The 21358-nt window shown below is 40.7% G+C and overlaps 1 protein-coding gene across 1 annotated transcript; it reads right to left on the reverse strand.

The window, feature by feature from the left end:
* Positions 1 to 7193: 7193 nt before the first annotated feature.
* On the reverse strand, positions 7194 to 20244 carry LOC125457737 (vomeronasal type-2 receptor 1-like). The gene is made up of 5 exons (XM_048542321.1): positions 19960 to 20244; positions 15572 to 16426; positions 11378 to 11605; positions 8753 to 8876; positions 7194 to 8113 (listed from the first exon to the last, which is right to left on the reverse strand). The coding sequence occupies exons 1-5, from the start codon at positions 20224 to 20226 to the stop codon at positions 7194 to 7196; spliced, it is 2394 nt and encodes a 797-aa protein (XP_048398278.1). The 5' UTR covers positions 20227 to 20244.
* Positions 20245 to 21358: the final 1114 nt, after the last annotated feature.

Genomic DNA, 21358 nt, shown 5'->3' on the forward strand with positions numbered 1-21358 from the left:
GTCTGATGCCATCTCTCTCACTAACACCTGAAGAAGGAGCAAGGTTCCAGAAGCTTGTGTTTTCAAATAACCCTGTTGGACTATAATCTGGTATTGTGTGATTTCTCATCTTGTCACTCTTTTCAAGCAACCTATGATTTGTATGTTCTTGCTTATTATGATTTCCCTGTACTGCTTGTGAACAAAGATTTTTACTGTACTTAGGTACATGTGACAATAAATCAAATTAATCAATCAATCAATCAAAACCTCAATCATGCGTGCATGTAAAAATAATGTAGGTGTGATGGCGGAGCTGATGGACACAATTCCAGTCTCTGATAATGCAGTTAAACAGTAATTCAACATGTCAGCTGATATCAAGGAGGTGCTGCAAGAGATGTTAACTACTACTGGGAAGTTATCTTTGCAGATTCAGAAGTCCACCAATGTAAGTGGGCACTGCCAGCTGCTCGCTAACATTTGATATGTTGATGGGAGTTCCACTCATGAGGATGTTTTCTTTTGAAAGGAGTTACCAAGTTGTGCGACTAGCAAAGAAATATTTTGGATAACGTACAAGTACTTAAGGGAAAACAAACTTACCTGGGCCATGTAATGGAGCAATGCACTGATAGAACAGGCTCCACACCAGGAAAAGTCAAAGGATTTGTCAGTAAAGTGAAAGATGTGAAATATCCTGACATTCAGATCATCCATTACGTCCACAGCCATAAAGCTCTTGTAGCCCAAACAAGGCTACCAGAGTTAGTTGCAGCATTAAAGAACTGTATGTTATATAAAAGCATGAGCAATGAAACCACATTTGTTCACTATTTTGTGTGCAGAGATGGGAGCCAAATGTCAAAGTTTATTGCTACACACCGAGGCATGATGGTTATCACGGGGGAAGGATCTCTTTCCTGTTTTTGGGCTCTGGAGAGAACTGACAGTGTTTTCAACAGTGCAACGAAGAGTTTCTACCTGATAGTTACTGATGGGCTAAGGTGACATATCATGCAAACATTTTCAGCCATCTGAATGAACTCATTACTAAAGTGCAGGAGAAGAATGAAACCATCCTGACCACCATAGATTAACTTCAAGATTTCAGGTCAAAACTGGGTCTTAGCAAGAGACAGTGACAGGGGGTTCACTTGAAGTGTTTCCTCTAGCATAGTCAGTGGCGAATGCATCTGTCAAGATGCACAGTCTCATATTCAAACATCTCAAAGCACAGTAAAAGAAACTTGAGTGCTACTTCCTCTCAACAAATGTAGACGTCTATGACTGGATCCATTTAATTCAATATCCTCTGATTCATCACAGAAGCTGACATTAAAAGGGAAAGTGGAATACGCAGAACTATAGATGGACCTCACAATAAAGCTGAAGTATAGCAATTTGTCTTTGTATGTGGTTTGGTTCACTGCAGTATGTGAACACTGGATGATCTCTGACCTTGCTTATTACTGTGCTTTTGCCATTTGCGACAACAGACCCCTGCAAGCTGGCATCTTCAACACAGGTATGTATGAGAAACAATATAGGGAGCATTTGGCAGTGGAGCAAGGTTTTTGGCAAGACTCTCATCAAGTCTTCCTCTCATCAAAAGCCACAGTGCACAATAGCAACCCAGGATTCCCTGTTAAATTGCAGTTTACTTTGTGTTTTACTCTGATTCATTGCTCATGAATAGTTAAAAATAGTTTGAGTTGAGCAGATTTTGAAAATACATCTGTTCTCACAATTAAAGGAAGTGTATTTTTTTTTCTGGTGGGTTTAAAGCACTAATGTTTTGATCCCTTTTTAGCTTGTCGAATGCACTATGTTGCAAACTCTCCAGTAAAGCTGTAAACATAGTAAATGCAAATAAATGTGACATTTATGAGCAATAAAATCAGCTGAAAAAAGTGGATGTGGCATGAAATTTCTGTCTCATTGAAGTATGTCTTGATCGTGAAAAGGTTGGAAACCACTGCTTCAGTACATTCCAAATCTATGACCAATATCATCTAGATGGACAAGCGCAGCTGATACATGGGGACCCGCAAGTTCCCTTCCTAGCCATCCTGACTTGCAAATATATCACTGTTCCTTCAGCGTCACTGAGTTCAAATCCTGAAACATCTGCCTTAATGATGTGGTGGGTCTGCTTACAGTATATAGACTGCAGTGGTTCAAGAAGGCAGCAAACCACCACCTTCTTGAGGGCAACCAGGGATGGGAAATAAATTCTGGCCTAGTCAGCGACAACCACATCCTATGAGTGAATAAAAAAAATAGCCTGGTCAGACTAAATTTTCCCCCAGTTGCTACAGCGTATGGCTTGAAACTGCCAAGCCTTTACTCCTAGAGTTACTGACCACAAAGTTCAAGAATCCTTAGCTGAGCTACATCTTTCCACCTCCCACAATGGCAGCCCAGTAGCACAGTGGTTATCACTTCTGCCTCAGAGTGCCAGAGGCCTGAATTTGATTTCAGCCTTGGGTGACTGTCTGTGTGAAGATTGAATGTTCTCTCTGTTCCCACTGGGCACTTCAGCTTCCTTCTACAGTCCAAAGATGAGTGGGTTAGGTGGATTGGCCATGCTAAATTGCCCGACAATGTTGAGGGTTGTGCAGGCTAGGTGATAAACCATAGGGAAGGCAGGGTTACAGGTTTAGGGGAGAGTGTGGGTCTGGGTGGGATACTTTTAGAAAGGTTGGTGTAGATGCAATAGATCAAATGGCCTTTATTTGCACTGTTGTGATTCTCTGATAAAGTCACTGAACTACTTCTTGAATAAAGGAACATTCAATCCATCAAGCACCCTCCTCCATAACCTTAATGTCGTCAGTCTCCAGGCACCTATTAATGTTTGTTTTGAATCTGCTTAATGATTGAGTTTCCACAGATCTTTGGGGCAGAGAATTCCAAAAACTCACCACCCTTTGAATGAAAAAATTGAGTGAAACAGTGTCTGGAATCACCAGCTACAGAAAACATCCTATCTATATCAACTCTGAAGTGACCTGGAAGAATTTTATAAGTTTCAATGAAATCACTTCTCATTCCTCAGAACTGTGGGGAAAACAGATCCAGTCTCCTCAATCTGTCCTTGTGAAACAATCCTTCCATTTTATGGATTAATTTGGCCAACTGTGTTTACCTCCTTCCACAGCAAGTATATCCGTCCTTAGGTCAAAATTCTACACAATGCTGCTGGTGAGATCTCACCAATGTTCTATACAATAGCAGCAAGGCATCTTCTGTACACAAATCCTCTCAAAATGATTGCCAACATACAGATACCTTCTTACGTGATTGCTGCATTTGCACACCAGCTTTTAGTGACTCATGACAAAAATACTTAGATTCCATTAGACATGAACACTTCTTATCATGTTTTTTTTCTCTACTGGATTGAATAATTTCACGTTTATTCACACTATATTCCATCTTTCTTGCCCTAGCCCATATTTCATAGCCTGTCCAAGTCCTCGTCAAGCCTCCTTGCACCCTCTCACAAATTATGTGACCAGTCAATTTGGTGTCATTAGCAAATTTGGAAATATTACTGATGGTCCCTATTTATTTAGATTGTGAACTGTTGTGGACTTAGCGCGGTCCCTTGAAGTACCTTACTAATAATAACCTGCCATACTAAGAATGATCTGTTTATCCCTGTTGTTTCTTTTCTGTCTTTTAATCAATTCTGAATCCACTTATTACAGAATAAGAGGACCCCCATTTAAGGAGATGAGAAGTAATTTCTTCTGTCAGAGGCTAGTGAATGTGTGGAATGTCACAGCAGAGGGCTCTCAAGCCTGGGTCACTGAGTACATTCAAGGCTGAAATATACAGATTTTTAATCAGTATATAGAAAAAAGGAGTTGAGGATTATCAGGTCAGTCCTGATCTCAACGAATGGTGGAGCAGACTTGATGGGCTGAATGGCCTACTGCAGCTTTGGTCTTTATGGTCTTGTGGTTGGGCAGATTTCTCTGATTTGTAGTGTGTAGAATCATAGTCACACTCTCAGGATACAGTGTAGCCCATTATTAGGCAGCATAGTCGCTCAGTGGTTAGCACTGTTGCCTCACGGCACCAGGAACCCGTTTGATTCCTAACCTCAGGCAACAGTCTGTGTGGAGTTTGCACAAATTCCCCTGTGCCTGCAATGGTTTCTGCTAGGTGCTCTGGTTTCCTCCCACAGGTTAGGTGTGTTGACTATGCTAAATTGCTCCATAGAGCGGTAATTGGATGTGCTGGCTATGTTAGCCATTGTAAATGCCGGGTTATGGAGATGGTTGGGGTTGGATCTGGGTGGGATGCTCTTTGGAGGGTTAGTGCAGACTTGATGGGTTGAATGGCCTTTGTCTGCGCCATGATATTCCAAGGCTGCAATGAGGAAAATTTTCTTCACTCAAAGTTTAGTGAATCAGTGGAATTCTCTACCATGGAGAGTCGAGAAGGCCAAATTAGTGAATATATTCAAAAAAGAGATGTATAATGTTTTAGATTTTTAAGACATTGAGGGATAGGAGCAGAAAGCAAGAATATGACATTCAGTCAGAGAATCAGCCACGGTCATATTGAATGTCACACCAGACTCAAAGGGCCAAATAGCCTACTCCTGCTCCTAGTTCCTATGTTATAATAAATTCTAACATTCTCTCTTCTATACATGGCAAGCCAACAGAGTTGTAGTTTTCTACTCTCCCTCATCTTCCCTTCTTAAATTAAAGTGGGAATTTCATTTGCTGTTTTACAATCATTGAAATCAATAGAGAGAAGTAAAGTGACTCACCAACATACATTTTCTACCATTGTATAAAATTGTGAGAAGAATTTTTTGACAAACCAAAAATTTATTGTTGTCTGGCTCCTCCTTAAAACAATTTTAACAATGATTAGTAATAGAGAAAAATAGTGAAACAATTCCCAGTTCAGAATATGCATTTTGTTTTCAAAAGTCTCAAATGGACAAATGGAAAGCATTGTGATAAAAATAGTTCAAGAACATTATCACTTCTGAAGTGCTGACAAACTAAAGAAGTGCCACTGTTGAATTTGCCTATATTCTATTTCTGAATGAATAATTCAATTATAATAACATAGCACAATTGTTTGAATTCTAACTTTCAATTTATTTCAGTGCTCAAGAATTTTTTAAAATAGAAAACCAACTACATGCAGACCAGTCCCCCTCCACCGACACCCTCATCCGCCTAGCTGAACTCGTCCTCACCCTCAACTTCTCTTTTGACTCCTCCCACTTCCTACAGACTAAGGGGGTGGCCACGGGCACCCGCATGGGCCCCAGCTATGCCTGCCTCTTTGTAGGTTACGTGGAACAGTCCCTCTTCCGCACCTACACAGGCTCCAAACCCCACCTCTTCCTCCGATACATTGATGACTGTATCGGCGCCGCCTCTTGCTCCCCAGAGGAGCTCGAACAGTTCATCCACTTCACCAACACCTTCCACCCCAACCTTCAGTTCACCTGGGCCATCTCCAGCACATCCCTCACCTTCCTGGACCTCTCAGTCTCCATCTCAGGCAACCAGCTTGTAACTGATGTCCATTTCAAGCCCACCGACTCCCACAGTTACCTAGAATACACCTCCTCCCACCCACCCTCCTGCAAAAATTCCATCCCCTATTCCCAATTCCTCCGCCTCCGCCGCATCTGCTCCCACGATAAGACATTCCACTCCCGCACATCCCAGATGTCCAAGTTCTTCAAGGACCGCAACTTTCCCCCCACAGTGATTGAGAACGCCCTTGACCGCGTCTCCCGTATTTCCCACAACACATCCCTCACACCTCGCCCCCGCCACAACCGCCCAAAGAGGATCCCCCTCGTTCTCACACACCACCCTACCAACCTCCGGATACAACGCATCATCCTCCGTCACTTCCGCCATTTACAATCCGACCCCACCACCCAAAACATTTTTCCATCCCACCCCTGTCTGCTTTCCGGAGAGACCACTCTCTCCGTGACTCCCTTGTTCGCTCCACACTGCCCTCCAACCCCACCACACCCGGCACCTTCCCCTGCAACCGCAGGAAATGCTACACTTGCCCCCACACCTCCTCCCTCACCCCTATCCCAGGCCCCAAGATGACATTCCACATTAAGCAGAGGCTCACCTGCACATCTGCCAATGTGGTATACTGCATCCACTGTACCCGGTGTGACTTCCTCTACATTGGGGAAACCAAGCGGAGGCTTGGAGACCGCTTTGCAGAACACCTCCGCTCAGTTCGCAACAAACAACTGCACCTCCCAGTCGCAAACCATTTCCACTCCCCCTCCCATTCTCTAGATGACATGTCCATCATGGGCCCCCTGCAGTGCCACAATGATGCCACCCGAAGGTTGCAGGAACAGCAACTCATATTCCGCCTGGGAAACCTGCAGCCTAATGGTATCAATGTGGACTTCACCAGTTTCAAAATCTCCCCTTCCCCAACTGCATCCCTAAACCAGCCCAGTTCGTCCCCTCCCCCCACTGCACCACACAACCAGCCCAGCTCTTCCCCCCCACCCACTGCATCCCAAAACCAGTCCAACCTGTCTCTGCCTCCCTAACCGGTTCTTCCTCTCACCCATCCCTTCTTCCCACCCCAAGCCGCACCCCCATCTACCTACTAACCTCATCCCACCTCCTTGACCTGTCCGTCTTCCCTGGACTGACCTATCCCCTCCCTACCTCCCCACCTATACTCTCTCCACCTATCTTCTTTACTCTCCATCTTTGGTCCGCCTCCCCCTCTCTCCCTATTTATTCCAGTTCCCTCTCCCCATCCCCCTCTCTGATGAAGGGTCTAGGCCCGAAACGTCAGCTTTTGTGCTCCTGAGATGCTGCTTGGCCTGCTGTGTTCATCCAGCCTCACATTTTATTACCAACTAAATGCATATGTGTTAACAAGGTGTAGAGCTGGATGAACACAGCAGGCCAAGAGCATCAGAGGAGCAGGAATGCTGACGTTTCACGTCGAGATCCTTCTTCAGAAAAAATGTATTCATCCAGCTCTACACCATGTTATCTCAGACTCTTCAGCATCGGCAGTTCCTACTATAACATGCGTGGTGTGTTTTACTTTCAAAACAGGCCAAAACTGTTCTTGGATCTATAATCAGATGAAAAATGACACTAAACCAAAGAAGATATTATGAGGGTAACTGAAATCAAGTTCAAAGCAGTAAATTTTAAGGAATTTTATGTTTTCGAGGTAGATTTTGCAGCTAAATGTGGATGGCCCATCAAACCACGCTTTGTATTCAATTCAGGCCGCAGTAAAAGAACGTAGCATTTAGGAAAGAAGATGCAAGCAAGAAGGCCAAAACTTGAGGATAGGATACCAAATATTTCTATTGCAACTAAATATTTTCCTTTACTACTGAAATAAGCTGGTAGGAAGGATACCCATACAGCAAAAAAGATAAATAGGCTAAAAGAGATAAATTTTGCCTCATTGAAGTTGTTAGGCAATTTTCGGGCCAGAAATGCCAAAACGAAACAGAGAACAGCTAGGAATCCAACATATCCCAAACTGCCAAATAATGCATATTCAGATCCTTTGCTGCATTCTAGAATGATTTTTCCAACTACAGCCTTTGTGTTTTTCTCCACAGCAACTGGTAGTGATAACAAAAACCCAATACAGATACATATCTGAATGAGTGTTGTGGCTACAACAACCAAACGGTGGTGCATGGGCTGGAAGCGTTTTAATATATTTTGGTTGGGTGTTGTCATTGTAAAAGCCAGGACTACCACTACAGTTTTAACAAGGATACATGACAGGCACAATGAAAAGCTGATGCCAAATCCTATTTGACGGAGGACACAAAATTTAACTGAAGGCTTGCCAATGAATGCAAGAGAAGTCAGGAAACACAACATTAAAGAAAATAGGAGGAGGAAACTAAGCTCATAGTTATTAGCTCGTACAATGGGTGTATTCATGAACTTTACAAATATTAGAATAATAGCTGCAGAGATAGTACCCCCTAATATTGAAAATAATGTCAAAACACTCCCCAGTGGTTCATAAAACGATAGGAACTCCACCTCCTTTGGTACACACCAATCTTTCCTTTCATTTGACCAGTAATCTTCAGGACACTGGAAACATTCTGTGAAACATGAGGAAGAAATTCAATATTTCAAGTAAATCTAAAATTATTATTCAACTTGTGTTATAGCTTTTAAAAGGAATAACAGAATTGACATCATATGGTACAAACATATTCTTCACAAAATCAGAAAATAGATAATTTCTCTAAATTGGCCTTCATTATTCTTTTCAATGTTGTGATCTTGTTACAATGCCAAAACTATGGAGAAGATCTCTGATGTAGACACAACCAGCAGAATATCATGTCCTCACCGAAACATATTTGGAGGTGGGGCTGTTAAATCAGGCAGGAGTGGCTGAATGGGAACTTTGCCACTTCCTTGCCTCTGCCCCAGTAAGGCTGTCTATAAACCTTCCCACCACACTGCTCTTGAGGCCCTGAGGAGAATCCTCTGAACATAAAATAGAAAAAAAGAGTTAAAACAGACACTGTTCACAGCTACAGATCATCCTCATCAGGGGGAAACTCTTCTGCCTGCAGCCAGGTTCAGAATCAAGAAGAGATGATGCTAATGAACAAATAACTAGGATATAAAACATGTGACTGGCAGACATAGTCAGTTTGGGTCACAGCATACATGTAAAAGGATGTGTCAAGCTTCCAGTTCAAATTTAATTCATTTATATGTAAGTTTACCCGTGCCATTCGATATCTCTCCATCAGCACATGGAATGCAATCAAAGCAGCAGACTGGTTGTCCTTGCTGAGCTCTTTTACGAGTTCCTGGTTTGCAATTTTCACTGCATACGGATTGGGGAACCTTGGCACAGAAAAAGACAATAACACACAATAAAATGAAGCTGAAATAATGTTTGGGGAAGTGTATCATGTTTTTTACAGTGTTAGTAAGCACAGTTTTAGTTAGCATCTCATTTCAGACCTGTTATACAGAATATAATGTTACAGAAGGTGCAGAGTAAGATCAACACTAACATATGAGCGGTACATTCGTAAGTCTGATAATAGTGGGGAAGAAGCTGTTCTGAAACTCTTTGTATGTGGTTCAAGAGGTTAGTAATGGTACACATTGATTTCTGCCTCCCAGATTGCCTAGATCCACTATAATTAGCCTACCATCACAATAGGTCCACGCCTGACGCCATCTCCCTGGATCTGCACTCATCATTGTGATATCAGCAACAATGATGCTTACATCACAGACGCCTTTTTATTGGCTTTAGTTCCACCTTCAGCACAATAATTCCGATAATATTCTTCTCCAAATTCCAAGATCCAGGTCTCTGCTACCCACTGTGCAACTGGATTCTCAACTTTCTGACCCACAGACCCACCTACTAGTAAGGATAGGTGATAACACCTCCTTCGCAATAATCCTCAACATCAGTGCGCTGCAAGACTGTGTACTCAGCCCCTTACTACACTCTTTATACATTCACGACTGTGGCCAAATTCAGCTCTAACTCATTTTACAAGTTTGATTATGACACCACTGTTGGAAGTCAGATCAAAACAGTGGTGTGACTGAGCACAGTAAGGAGAAAGACCACTTAGTGGCATGGTGCAAAGGCAACAATCTCTCCCTTAATGTCAGAAAAATGAAAGATCTTGCCATTGACTCCCTGTCTGTATCAAGGCTGCTAAGGTACAGGCGGCCGACAGCTTCAAGTTCCTATCAGTAAATATCACTAATGATCTGTCCTGGTCTATCCACATCAATGATACAGTGAAGAAAGCACACCAATGCCTCTATTTCCTCAGAAGGCTAAGGAAACTCAACATGTCCAAAATGATTTACCAATTTTTATAGATGCATATAGAAAGTATCCTATCCAAATGTATCACAGTTTTGTATGGCAACTGCTTTGCCCGAGACCACAAGAAATTACAGAGAGTTGTGAGCAGAGTCCAATGCACCATGAAAACCAGCTGACATAATTTAACATCCCTCCCACCCTGGTTATAGTTGTTCCACCCTTTTCAGTGAGGAGAAGATACAAAAGTTTGAAAACACATACAAACAGATTTAAGAACAGCTTCTTCCCCACTTATCAGACTTACGAATGTACCTTCATATGTTAGAGTTGATCTTACTCTGCACCTTCTGTAACATTATATTCTGTATTCTATTCTATTACTCTGATATATTTATACAAGGTATGATCGATCTGGTTATCATGCAAAACAATACTTTTCACAGTATCTCAATACATGTGACAGTAATAAATCAAATAAAATCAAATCAGTATTTACATTGTTCAAATGAAATCTAAAGAGAGTGTTTAATTTTCAGAGTTAAGGTTGATGGGTGTTTGACTGGTTATCAGTGTAAGTACTGAGTATGTCTTACCAACACCAGGATAGCTACTGCCTGCGTGTATGTGTGCAATTAGTAGTGATAATGTCGATATGCCATGATAAAACTTTCTGGCTAACTGCTTGGCTGTCCTCTAGGCTGTTGCCCCTCCTGGCTGCTGGCCATTGACCACTAACCAATTCAGTTGTTACCAACCAGAGGACCCCACACTTGCTACTGGCTGCATCCCTGTCTGCATGACTTGCCACTTCACGGAGAGAGTAGGGCAATGAGATTTCTCAGTCAAAGTGGAAATGATGATATTCACCTGAAACTTCAAAAAAATACTGCCTGAAAGATTGAACAATCTCTGTCCTGTGGACTTCTCTTTTTCCAACCTTACTTTGAATCTGCTGCCAAGTCAAGAGGATTTCCAGATGTTCAGCAACAGATTTTCATCAAGTAGGGGTATGGCCATCATGATGAAATATTCTCCCAGATAGCAAATTAAGAACTAAATTTCACTGATATTTTTCATCTTTAATACATTTTCAGAGAAAATAAAATCAATAATTGGGCTATACATGTAAGGGAAAGAAGTTGAAATGTTATTAACAATTTCTAAAATTTATTTTTAAAAGATTTTTTTTATCAGAATGGCAAAGTTTGACATTCACAAATATAAACTTGGTCATAAAGACTTTTCAAACTTAGAACACTTGAAAATCCAATTTATCACATTCAATATGATGTAACTTTGCCAAGATAGGCTGAGACTAAAAGCTTAAAAATCCAAGTTCTAGTTAGTGTAATAATTTTTATATGATTACTATCTCAGGGTAGTTCAATAGGACACCATGAGAGGGCATGAAGAATCTGAATTTCAATGTGTAACTGCACATAGTTGGACACCAGACATTGTTGTCAGTTTCAAAGGGGTTATAACAAAAACGCTGACAGCTTCATCAATCCCCATGCAAAACCTGGTATCACGTAAATAAACATACCTCTAATTCACCAGTATTCCAGATGAGATCCTTCTCCCTAATGGTGAGCTCATGTCCTGGAGGTGCTTTGGCATCATATCGCCCAACTTTCACAAATTTAATTATGCCATCATTGGTTACTTGCCAGTTTATTATGTCATATACGGCTGAAACATCACCATTTTTATCAAAATATCGTTCATTTCCTGATTGGTCAATGAACCTGACTTTCTTTATATAATGTACGAGCTATAAGGCAAATGTACATTAATAAACATTTTTAAACCCAATCACAGCTCATAAAGAATAATCAATACAACAACACACATAATATATATATAACAATATCAACTGGTTTTGCCCATCAAATAGATAATTTTTTCTAAAAAGGATTACCAAAATTATCAATTAAAAGGAGATCATTTTGATCTCAATGTTGTGATAGCTGGCATAGATTTCATTAAAAGTCTTGGATTTGACCTTTTTTTAATAAACCCTTCTGTTGAACATATTAATTTAAAAGAAAACATTATGACGTGATTTATAGAACATAGAACATAGAACAGTACAGCACAGAACAGGCCCTTCAGCCCACAGTGTTGTGCCGACCATTGATCCTCATGTATGCACCCTCAAATTTCTGTGACCATATACATGTCCAGCAGTCTCTTAAATGACCCCAATGACCTTGCTTCCACAACTGCTGCTGGCAACGCATTCCATGCTCTCACAACTCTCTGCATAAAGAACCTGCCTCTGACATCCCCTCTATACTTTCCACCAACCAGCTTAAAACTATGACCCCTCGTGCTAGCCATTTCTGCCCTGGGAAATCGTCTCTGGCTATCAAATCTATCTATGCCTCTCATTATCTTGTATACCTCAATTAGGTCCCCTCTCCTCCTCCTTTTCTCCAATGAAAAGAGACCGAGCTCAGTCAACCTCTCTTCATAAGATAAGCCCTCCAGTCCAGGCAGCATCCTGGTAAACCTCCTCTGAACCCTCTCCAAAGCATCCACATCTTTCCTATAATACGGCGACCAGAACTGGACGCAGTATTCCAAGTGCAGTCTAACCAAAGTTTTATAGAGCTGCAACAAGATCTCACGACTCTTAAACTCAATCCCCCTGTTAATGAAAGCCAAAACACCATATGCTTTCTTAACAACCCTGACCACTTGGTTGGCCATTTTAAGGGATCTATGTATCTGCACACCAAAATCCCTCTGTTCCTCCACGCTGCCAAGAATCCTATCCTTAATCCTGTACTCAGCTTTCAACTTCGACCTTCCAAAATGCATCACCTCGCATTTATCCAGGTTGAACTCCATCTGCCACCTCTCAGCCCATCTCTGCATCCTGTCAATGTCCTGCTGCAGCCTACAACAGCCCTCTACACTGTCAACGACACCTCCGACCTTTGTGTCGTCTGCAAACCTGCTGACCCATCCTTCAATCCCCTCATCCAAGTCATTAATAAAAAATTACAAACAGTAGAGGCCCAAGGACAGAGCCCTGTGGAACCCCACTCACCACTGACTTCCAGGCAGAATATTTTCCTCTACTACCACTCGCTGTCTTCTGTTGGCCAGTTTATGCAAGCAATCGTTTCATCAATGTTTGTTTAAGAAGTTATAAGTTTTTTTGTTAACTGAATTCTGCCTGAGCAAAAACTTAGAATCAGGTTTGAAAACTGTCACATCAGTTTCTCACTCAATCAATATCCTTGCAACTTTCTGTAGGGATTTTCTGCCATCAGTAGTATCTGCTATTTTTAAAAGCTTCTTTGTATTATTTTCATCTATATGTTTTGATGCCATTTATACAATTATCCAGTGTTCTGTCAGGTAGTTATTGTTTCCAAAATATGTCAATTTAAATTATTTAGCATGTTTCTTTACAAAATGATCCTAATGATTGCAAGAATACACTTAACCCAATTTGTTAACTTTTCAAGATAACGAAGTGTGGAGCTGGATGAACACAGCAGGCCAAGCAGCATCTCAGGAGCACAAAAGCTGACGTTTCGGGCCTAGACGCTTCATCAGAGAGCTGATGATGAAGGGTCTAGGCCCAAAACGTCAGCTTTTGTGCTCCTGAGATGCTGCTTGGCCTGCTGTATTCATCCAGCTCCACACCTTGCTATCTTGGATTCTCCAGCATCTGCAGTTCCCATTATCACTGATACAGTTGTTAACTTTTCATTTTCTTTTAGATGTTGAATTTATTTTGGTAAGTAATGTTTTACTAAAGCTCACTAATAGCACCACAATGGGTTTCACCATGTGAATGCAGGAGCAAACTACTGCAGATTCTGGAATCTAAAACCCAAAAATTGAAACCAAAAAATGCTGGAAATCACAGCAGACCAGACAGCATCCATGGAGAATGTGAATGCCTGGAATTTCAACTTACTTAAAGAACAAAAAAGATGAACAGAAGTGCGCAAAGCGAGGGAGTCATATTAGAGATTCCCTGGAGTCACCATTCACTGCCCTTAGACCTGTATGCTTTGACAAAGAAGAAAAATCAAACCTGATAAAGGAGCATTTCTTTCATACTGCATCAATATAAACTGGCATGTTGTAGATGGTAGTTTCTGGCCAACTTCCAGCAATCCCTTGAAGTACTGGATAAGTCAAAATTTTCTCTAAATGAATATTGAAAAGACTGAAGCAATTGTGTTCAATCGCAACAATGAACTTTGCTTCCTCACCAATGGCCCTTCCTTTGACACCTGTTTGAGGCTAAACAAGGCTGTTCCCAATTTTGATGCAATATTTGATCCAGAGAGGAAATTTTAACCCTATGTCAGTAATGTCATTCAGGCCTCTAACTTGCCTGACTTCACCTCATCTCAGCTGCTGCTGAAACTTTCCTCTGGGCCTTGTGCTAATCAAATTCACTCTTGACCAGCCTCTCATATTCTGTTTTCCTTGGTGACTACGTCTTCAGTTGTTTAGGCCCTAAGCTCAGGAATTCCCTCCCTCTGCATCTCAACTCACTTTTTATCTGAATTTCTTTTTATGTGGCTCAGTTTCATATATAGTATCATATTAATGGAGTTATCTAAACACAAGTTAAGACCATAAGACCATGTCACTTAGGAGCATATGTACATCATTCAGACCATTGTGCCTGATTTGCCATTCAATGAGATCATGGCTGATCTTTAACCCCAGTTCTACTTTCCTGCTTTGTCTCCATAACCCTGATTCCCTTATTGATTACAAATCTGTTGAATATACCTAATAACGCAATGTCTAACGCCCTTTACAGTCAGTAATTCCTTAGAATGACTACTTTCTGAGAGAAGAAATTTCTCGTCATCTTTATTTTAATTGGTGGTTTGTTGTTCTGAGATTATGCCTTTGGTCCTAGACTTGCCTTCCCACCTATTTTTATGTCATCTGCAAATGTGGCTATTGTATATTCACTTTCCTCATCCAAGTCATTCAGATATATAGAAACAATTGTGGCCCCAGCACTAATCCCTGTGGTACTCAACCATTAACAGGTCAACATCCAGAAGATACGCCTCTCCATTCCAACCTCTCTGTCTTCTATTATTTAGTGACTTCTTTATCCATGCTGATATGCATTACTTCCAATACCACGGGCTCGTGTCTTAGCCTAACGCAGTAGCCTAATATATGGTACCTTATCAACTGTCTTCTGAAAATCCAAATATATTATATCACTTGCTTCTCCTTTATGTATCTTGCTTGCTATCTCCTCAAAAGGACTTTAATAAATTTGTCAGTTATGAGCTCCCCTCACGAAGCCATGCTGACTCTGTTTGATAATGATATTTATAAAGTGGTCTCTTGTTGCATCATTTATGAAGGGCTCTAACATTTTTGACAGTAGAATTGGAAAACTGAGAAGAATGTGCTTTTGCTGTTTCGGGAGTAGTGTCTTAAAACAAGCATCAAGGCTTTGTTTATCAACATGCACCATTTGTTTAGATGAAGGCTGTAGACACTTGGAAATAGCCAACATCCAATCAAGCAGCCAAAACACTTCTAGGAGGGTTCAGGCAGAGGAGGCTGCTCCTTGAAAATCATTCTCCAAATCTTCATTTCCATCCACAGAACAGATAATTTATGCCCCTTAAAGATTAAAAGTCTGACGCCAAGACTTTAAAACTCTAACTGATAAAATTACAAGAGTAGATGATAAGAGAAACTGTTACAGAACGAAACCTGAACGAACCTGCCAAGGCTTAAAATCACGTATATTTGCACAGGTTCCATTTTCAAAAGGCCCTTTTCCATTTTCACAGGTCTGCAAATCATGCAGGGCATAAGCAACTGCATGAACAGCATTGTTCACATTGCAGGACACTCTGAAGTTACTGTCATCTGTATAGGAGTGATTAGCAGTCCTCATATCTTCCAGCCCAGTGCAGATTTCCTTCAGAGCAAACTGACTCATGTTTGAATGCAGTTTATTATCTTCCTGTACCACAGGTGACCATAAACAATCGAATACCTCTTCCCAGAGTTCAGTTATAAACGTATCATGTACAGCATTTATTGGATTCATTTGAAAAAGAAATTCCTGCAGCCCTTCAATGTCACACAAAGGGAGCGTAAGTCCCAATGTTCCAGTCCAGTATTTAGTGTGTTCTTTTTTTATAATAAATAGTGGACCTGATGTACTCCAACCTTCACTTGCTAGCCATGTTCTGTTTGTTATATTTTGTCTAACAACTTCTTCAAGTAAAGGAACTATATTAGTGTCACAAGAGAAAGCAACTATAACCCTTGCAGTTGACATTCTTATTATGTCAACAACTTGAAGATACTTCTCCCTGGACTTGACCATTGGAATTGTCTCAGAAAAAGCAATACACACACCAAGACTTTCTACATCTTTTTTAAACATCTGAGCTGCTTGTATGCCATAATCAATGTCATCTGCTAATATTCCCACCCACTTCCAACCAAAGTGCTTAACCAGAAGGACAAAAACCTTGGACTGAAACATATCACTTGGCATTGTGCGAAAAAAGGATGGGAATTCTTCTTTATTGCTGAGAACTGGAATAGATGAAAAGTAACTAATCTGTGGAAAACAAAAAAAGTAATTAATAACAATATTCTTAAACTAATGCAGATCTTATTTCTAACATGATACAGTTCCCAACTTATGAAATTCTGGTGTTGCATAAATTGAGTTCAGATACAAAATGATTCCAGTCATTGGGTGATTCAGATTAAGATCTACTCAGGTCCATGAAAACATATGTGTCACAGAAACATATATTGCTACAAATGCTGAGTATAAATTTGGCAATGGGTTTTCTTCTAATTAGGTAGCTCATTATACGGTATTAATTCTACAACAGTAAATTCTTGCCAATTTGAACCCGATGAAAAAGAGGGGAAAAGATTTGAATTTGCTAAAGGATCCAAATACAATGATATTGGACATGGATCCACTTTTGATAATTTAAGAATTAAACTATATTGACATCTTACCAAGTCTGTTTTTACATATTGCAAGCATATTGCATCTTACAGAGTAGAAATCGGCAAATGTCTCAAAAGACCATTGCAATTAATAACTTCTTGTTAGAATAGTTCATTTGAATGTCACTCTTCACATTGAGACAGTGGAGCTACACATTGTCCTTTACTAGTTTAAATTAGACACACACTCACCACTCCCTCCTCCAGTTCATTTAAGCTTTTAGAGACAGCAGATTTGCACTCGAAAATAGGTAAATAGTAAGTGAATGTCCTGGCTAAAAACTACAAGGAAGCCACTACAAAGGAAAGCTGAAAGTGAGGCAACCCAGCTCAACGAACCCCAGAGTTTAAAAACCAGGTGGGAAAACACACCAACACTTCATCAGAGGCTGCACTGAGGATGTTACCAAGCATGGTAAGGAAACATCTCTGAAACAACAAACCAGCTCGGTTAGCTAACCAACCTCAACACCCACAATCTGAGCTACAGATCTACTCCAAAACCTCAGAAATTAGTTTGTTTATTGAAGTATTTACATTGTTGAATTAAAGAAGAAAACAATTAGAATAATAATGAAGAAATTTTCTTTTGTTTATGTTTAATATTTGATTTTGGAATCTGCCTTTGCAGCCTAGTTTGACATTTTTCTGCACCTTGATTATACTAGGACTGTTAAAATCTTATCTCCAATCCCTGCAGGGATCATATTTTCCTGGTTTTTGCATCAGCTAAGTGAATGTTTATAACTGGAATGAGAATAAAACATTAATAAATAGATATTTTGAAGACTAGGAAGTGGAATAAACTTTGATTATGTCCCTTACTTAGCAATGTATGAACAACAATTCATCCAGGCCAGATTTCTCATATAGAAATCACACCTGCTGCCATTTCATGTACGTGGTAAATCTGGCATGATGACATTGGGTCACAAAACTGACAATAACTCACCAAATAAAAACAGAAACTTTATACTCTGTGGAGAAAAAGCAGAGATAATATTTTGAGTCCAGTGACCCTTCTGCAGAAATAGAACTCATTAATTTCCCATAGTCTGGCAGTTGGATGAGCAACGAAACTGACAGTTCATTCACCACTTTTAAAAACCAATTGACTCATATATTACATTACTCATTCTATAGTACAGTTGGATGTGTAGGGTGGGTAAGAGTGGGCAGGCCCATGATTTTGGAGAGGGTAACTCATGGGGAGGTCTCCCTGTTCACAATGGGGAACATCCTCACCTTACAAGATGGCACCCCCTTTTTGCCTTTCCTCCCAAATTCCGAAACTTGACTCACCTCCCACAACTCCCTAAAGTGCCAATCCCTTCTTGCCAAATTGGCCAGACTCACCAGTAAATCATGCTATTTTCTTTGTGGGAGTTCTGATGCTGCAGGGACACCAAAATATGTCAGCCAATCATATTGGTCAGCAGCTCTCTAGGATGGGGTTTCCTTCCATGAGCTCATTAATGCCTCCCACAGCATAATTTGTGGCAGCACAGTGGCTCAGTGGTTAGCACTGCAGCCTCACAGCGCCAGGGACCTGGGCAACTGTCTGTGTGAAGTTTGCACATTCTCTCCGTGTCTGCATGGGTTTCCTCTGGGTGCTCCGGTTTCCTCCCATGGTCCAAAGATGTGCAGGCTAGGTGGATTGGCCATGCTAAATTGCCCGTAGTGTTCAGGGATGTGTGGGTTATGGGGGGATGGGTCTGGATGGGATGCTGCAAAGGGTGGTGTGGACTTGTTAGACCGAAGGGCCTGTTTCCACACTGTAGGGAATCTAATCTAATATCAACGTGGGGCAGCCTTTGTAAGGAGGAGTGAGCATTATGGCCTGCCCCAACCTGGTAAAAATCAACGCTCTTCTCTATGAATTGTAAGACTGCAAGCACTCAGGCAAAAGTTCTTTTGTTTAATATTTCTGGTGAACCTAGGAGCTGACATGAAGAATTTGCTGGCATGGAAGTACAGTTACTGCTGGAAGCAGCCCAGTCATTCTAATTTATTCACATTGTGATCCCATGACATCAATGGGACTCTGACCAGATATTAACTTGAGTCTGAGTGAAAAGAATACTAGCTTTCCTTCCAGATGAAGGTAAGAGCACATCTCCCCTAAGCCCAACAAAGCTTCCCTCAATGTTATATGAAGATACTGGTGTTGGACTGGGGTGGACAAAGTAAGAAGTCACATGACAGTAGGTTATAGTCCAACGGGTTTATTTAAAGTCACAGATTTTTGGAGCTCTGCTCCTTCATCAGATGAAGGATGTGCACTTCAAGAGCTTGTGATTTTAAATAAATCTTTTGGACTGTAACCTGGTGTTGTGTGACTTTTGACCTTGCCCCTTGACATACCCTTTTCTTCTTCCCTCTTGTTAAATTGGTCCGAAAAAATCCTTCCTTTGCTACTGATGGGGACATCTGATTCCTGAACTCAAATGCACCTGCATGGGTTCATGCCCATTTCAGGAAGGAAACAGATCGGTGCACAGAGATGCCTCACTTAAAACCCACAAGGAGTTAAATTTGACCCAGCTCATTTCAAATGTGTTGACAATCTAATCAAAAACAATGAACAGAGGAAAGCATTGTGCCTACACTTACCTTAACAATGACAACAACTTATATTTATTAAACCTTTTTACTGTAATAAAATGTCCCAAGACAATTCATGGGAGCATTAGGAAATAATATATGATACTGACCAAATTACAGAGATAGATAGAGAAGAAGCCAGGACAAATTTAAAACTGCGGTTACAAATTTTAAAATCAAAATGTTGCTTAAGCTTAAACGAATATAAATCAGACAGTATTGGGATAATGGATGAATGGGATTTGCTGAAATTAAAGGCAAAGTTGGCAAGAGTTTTAGTGATCTCAACTTTAAGTTCACAGCAATAAATTGACTCAATTGATCCTATCACTCCCACCTAATAACCACCAGACATTTGTCTTTGATTAGGTCGATTAGGGATGTTGTAACAGCCACTTCTTAGTTTGTTATTTATTTAGATATCACTGTACAAAATCAGTAGAGCTGAAGTTTTAATCAGTTTATCTCTTTCATGTACAATTATTGAAGCACAGTTCCTTTACTTAAACATGATTCACTCACCTGTGGAAATTGATAGATCCCAAGTATTGATGCCATTGCTATTGAGATTGTTGATGTTGAGGCACCTATTACAGCAGCTAAGGAAGAATTTAACTGGCACTGGTAATTTGGTGTGAATTTCTGCTGCCCAGATATCAGGGCAAATGTATCCTCTATAGCTGTAGGAATATTATAGCAAGTATCGTAGATGGCATAGCCCAGAGTTATATTTGGCAAGAGTGTTCGATTTTTATTTATTTCATTAATTGCGAAGATCATTCCTTGCATCCATCGATATGTCCTAATATTGAAGCTTGAAAGCAGAAATTAACAGTAACTGTAATTAACATAATCTTAAAAATTCAAACTTTAGCATAAAATGCTCAACATGGAAGCAACATATAAAATCTTGCTTGTGGAATTCATTGCCACAGAGTGCATTGGAGGCCGGGACGTTGGGTGCCTTCAAGGCAGAGATTGACAAATTCTTGATCTCAAAAGGAATCAAGGGCTATGGGGAGAGTGCAGGGAAGTAGTGTTGAAATGCCCATCAGCCATGATTTAAATGGCAGAGTGGACTTGATGGGCCGAATGGCCTTACTTCCACTCCTATGTCTTATGGTCTTAAAATGAACTGAAGAAGAACTTGGCATGGTATCAAAGAGTGTCAGATAGAAATGTAATGGACCCCTCACTTCCTCCACTTTAAAGAGGAGGTACTGTTGGATGGAGTCGTCCAGAAGAGAGATGTCCTTCCACTGAAGGATTGCCAGAGGAGGCGGCACCTCCAGAATCTGTCAGCCTGGTCTGCTATCACCAGCTAGGTCAGTGCCATCTCCAGGGTGTGGAGGAATGGCCAGCAGTGCTACAAGAAGGTCATGCAAAGAGCAAAGCCAAAGCCAAAGTAAATGAGCATGTTGCGTGGGTTAACATTAAATAACCTGGATTCTCTAGAAAGGTTGGAAGAAATTTGAGTGGATACCTGTCCCAATGGGGTTAATAAGACAAGTAAGGTTAGCAATCGTGGATGATTATTCTTAATGTTGCAATCTTTTTAAATATGGGGTTGATGCCAGAAGACTGGAGGAGTACAAATGTTAAAGCCTTGTTGAACAAGGAACAGAGGAGATTTATTTAAATGGCCAGAGATGAGGGAATACAACCATTTGGATTGACTTAAGGTGCTGGGATGATTCCCCTTAAAGTAGAGAAGGCTAAAAAGAAATACGATGGATATATTGAAAATTCAGAAATATTTAGATAGAATATTGGAGAGAAATTGTTTTCTGCAGATGAAAGACTGAATGTGATAGGACACAGCTTTAGGAAAATTGGCAACCAAAAACAGAGGCAACATGGGGAGCTTTTTAATACCATTGGTGGTTATGATTTTCAATTACTCTGTCCACTACGGTGGTGG

This window comes from Stegostoma tigrinum, chromosome 14 (assembly GCF_030684315.1).
Source record: "Stegostoma tigrinum isolate sSteTig4 chromosome 14, sSteTig4.hap1, whole genome shotgun sequence".
NCBI classification, from domain to species: Eukaryota; Metazoa; Chordata; class Chondrichthyes; order Orectolobiformes; family Stegostomatidae; genus Stegostoma; species Stegostoma tigrinum.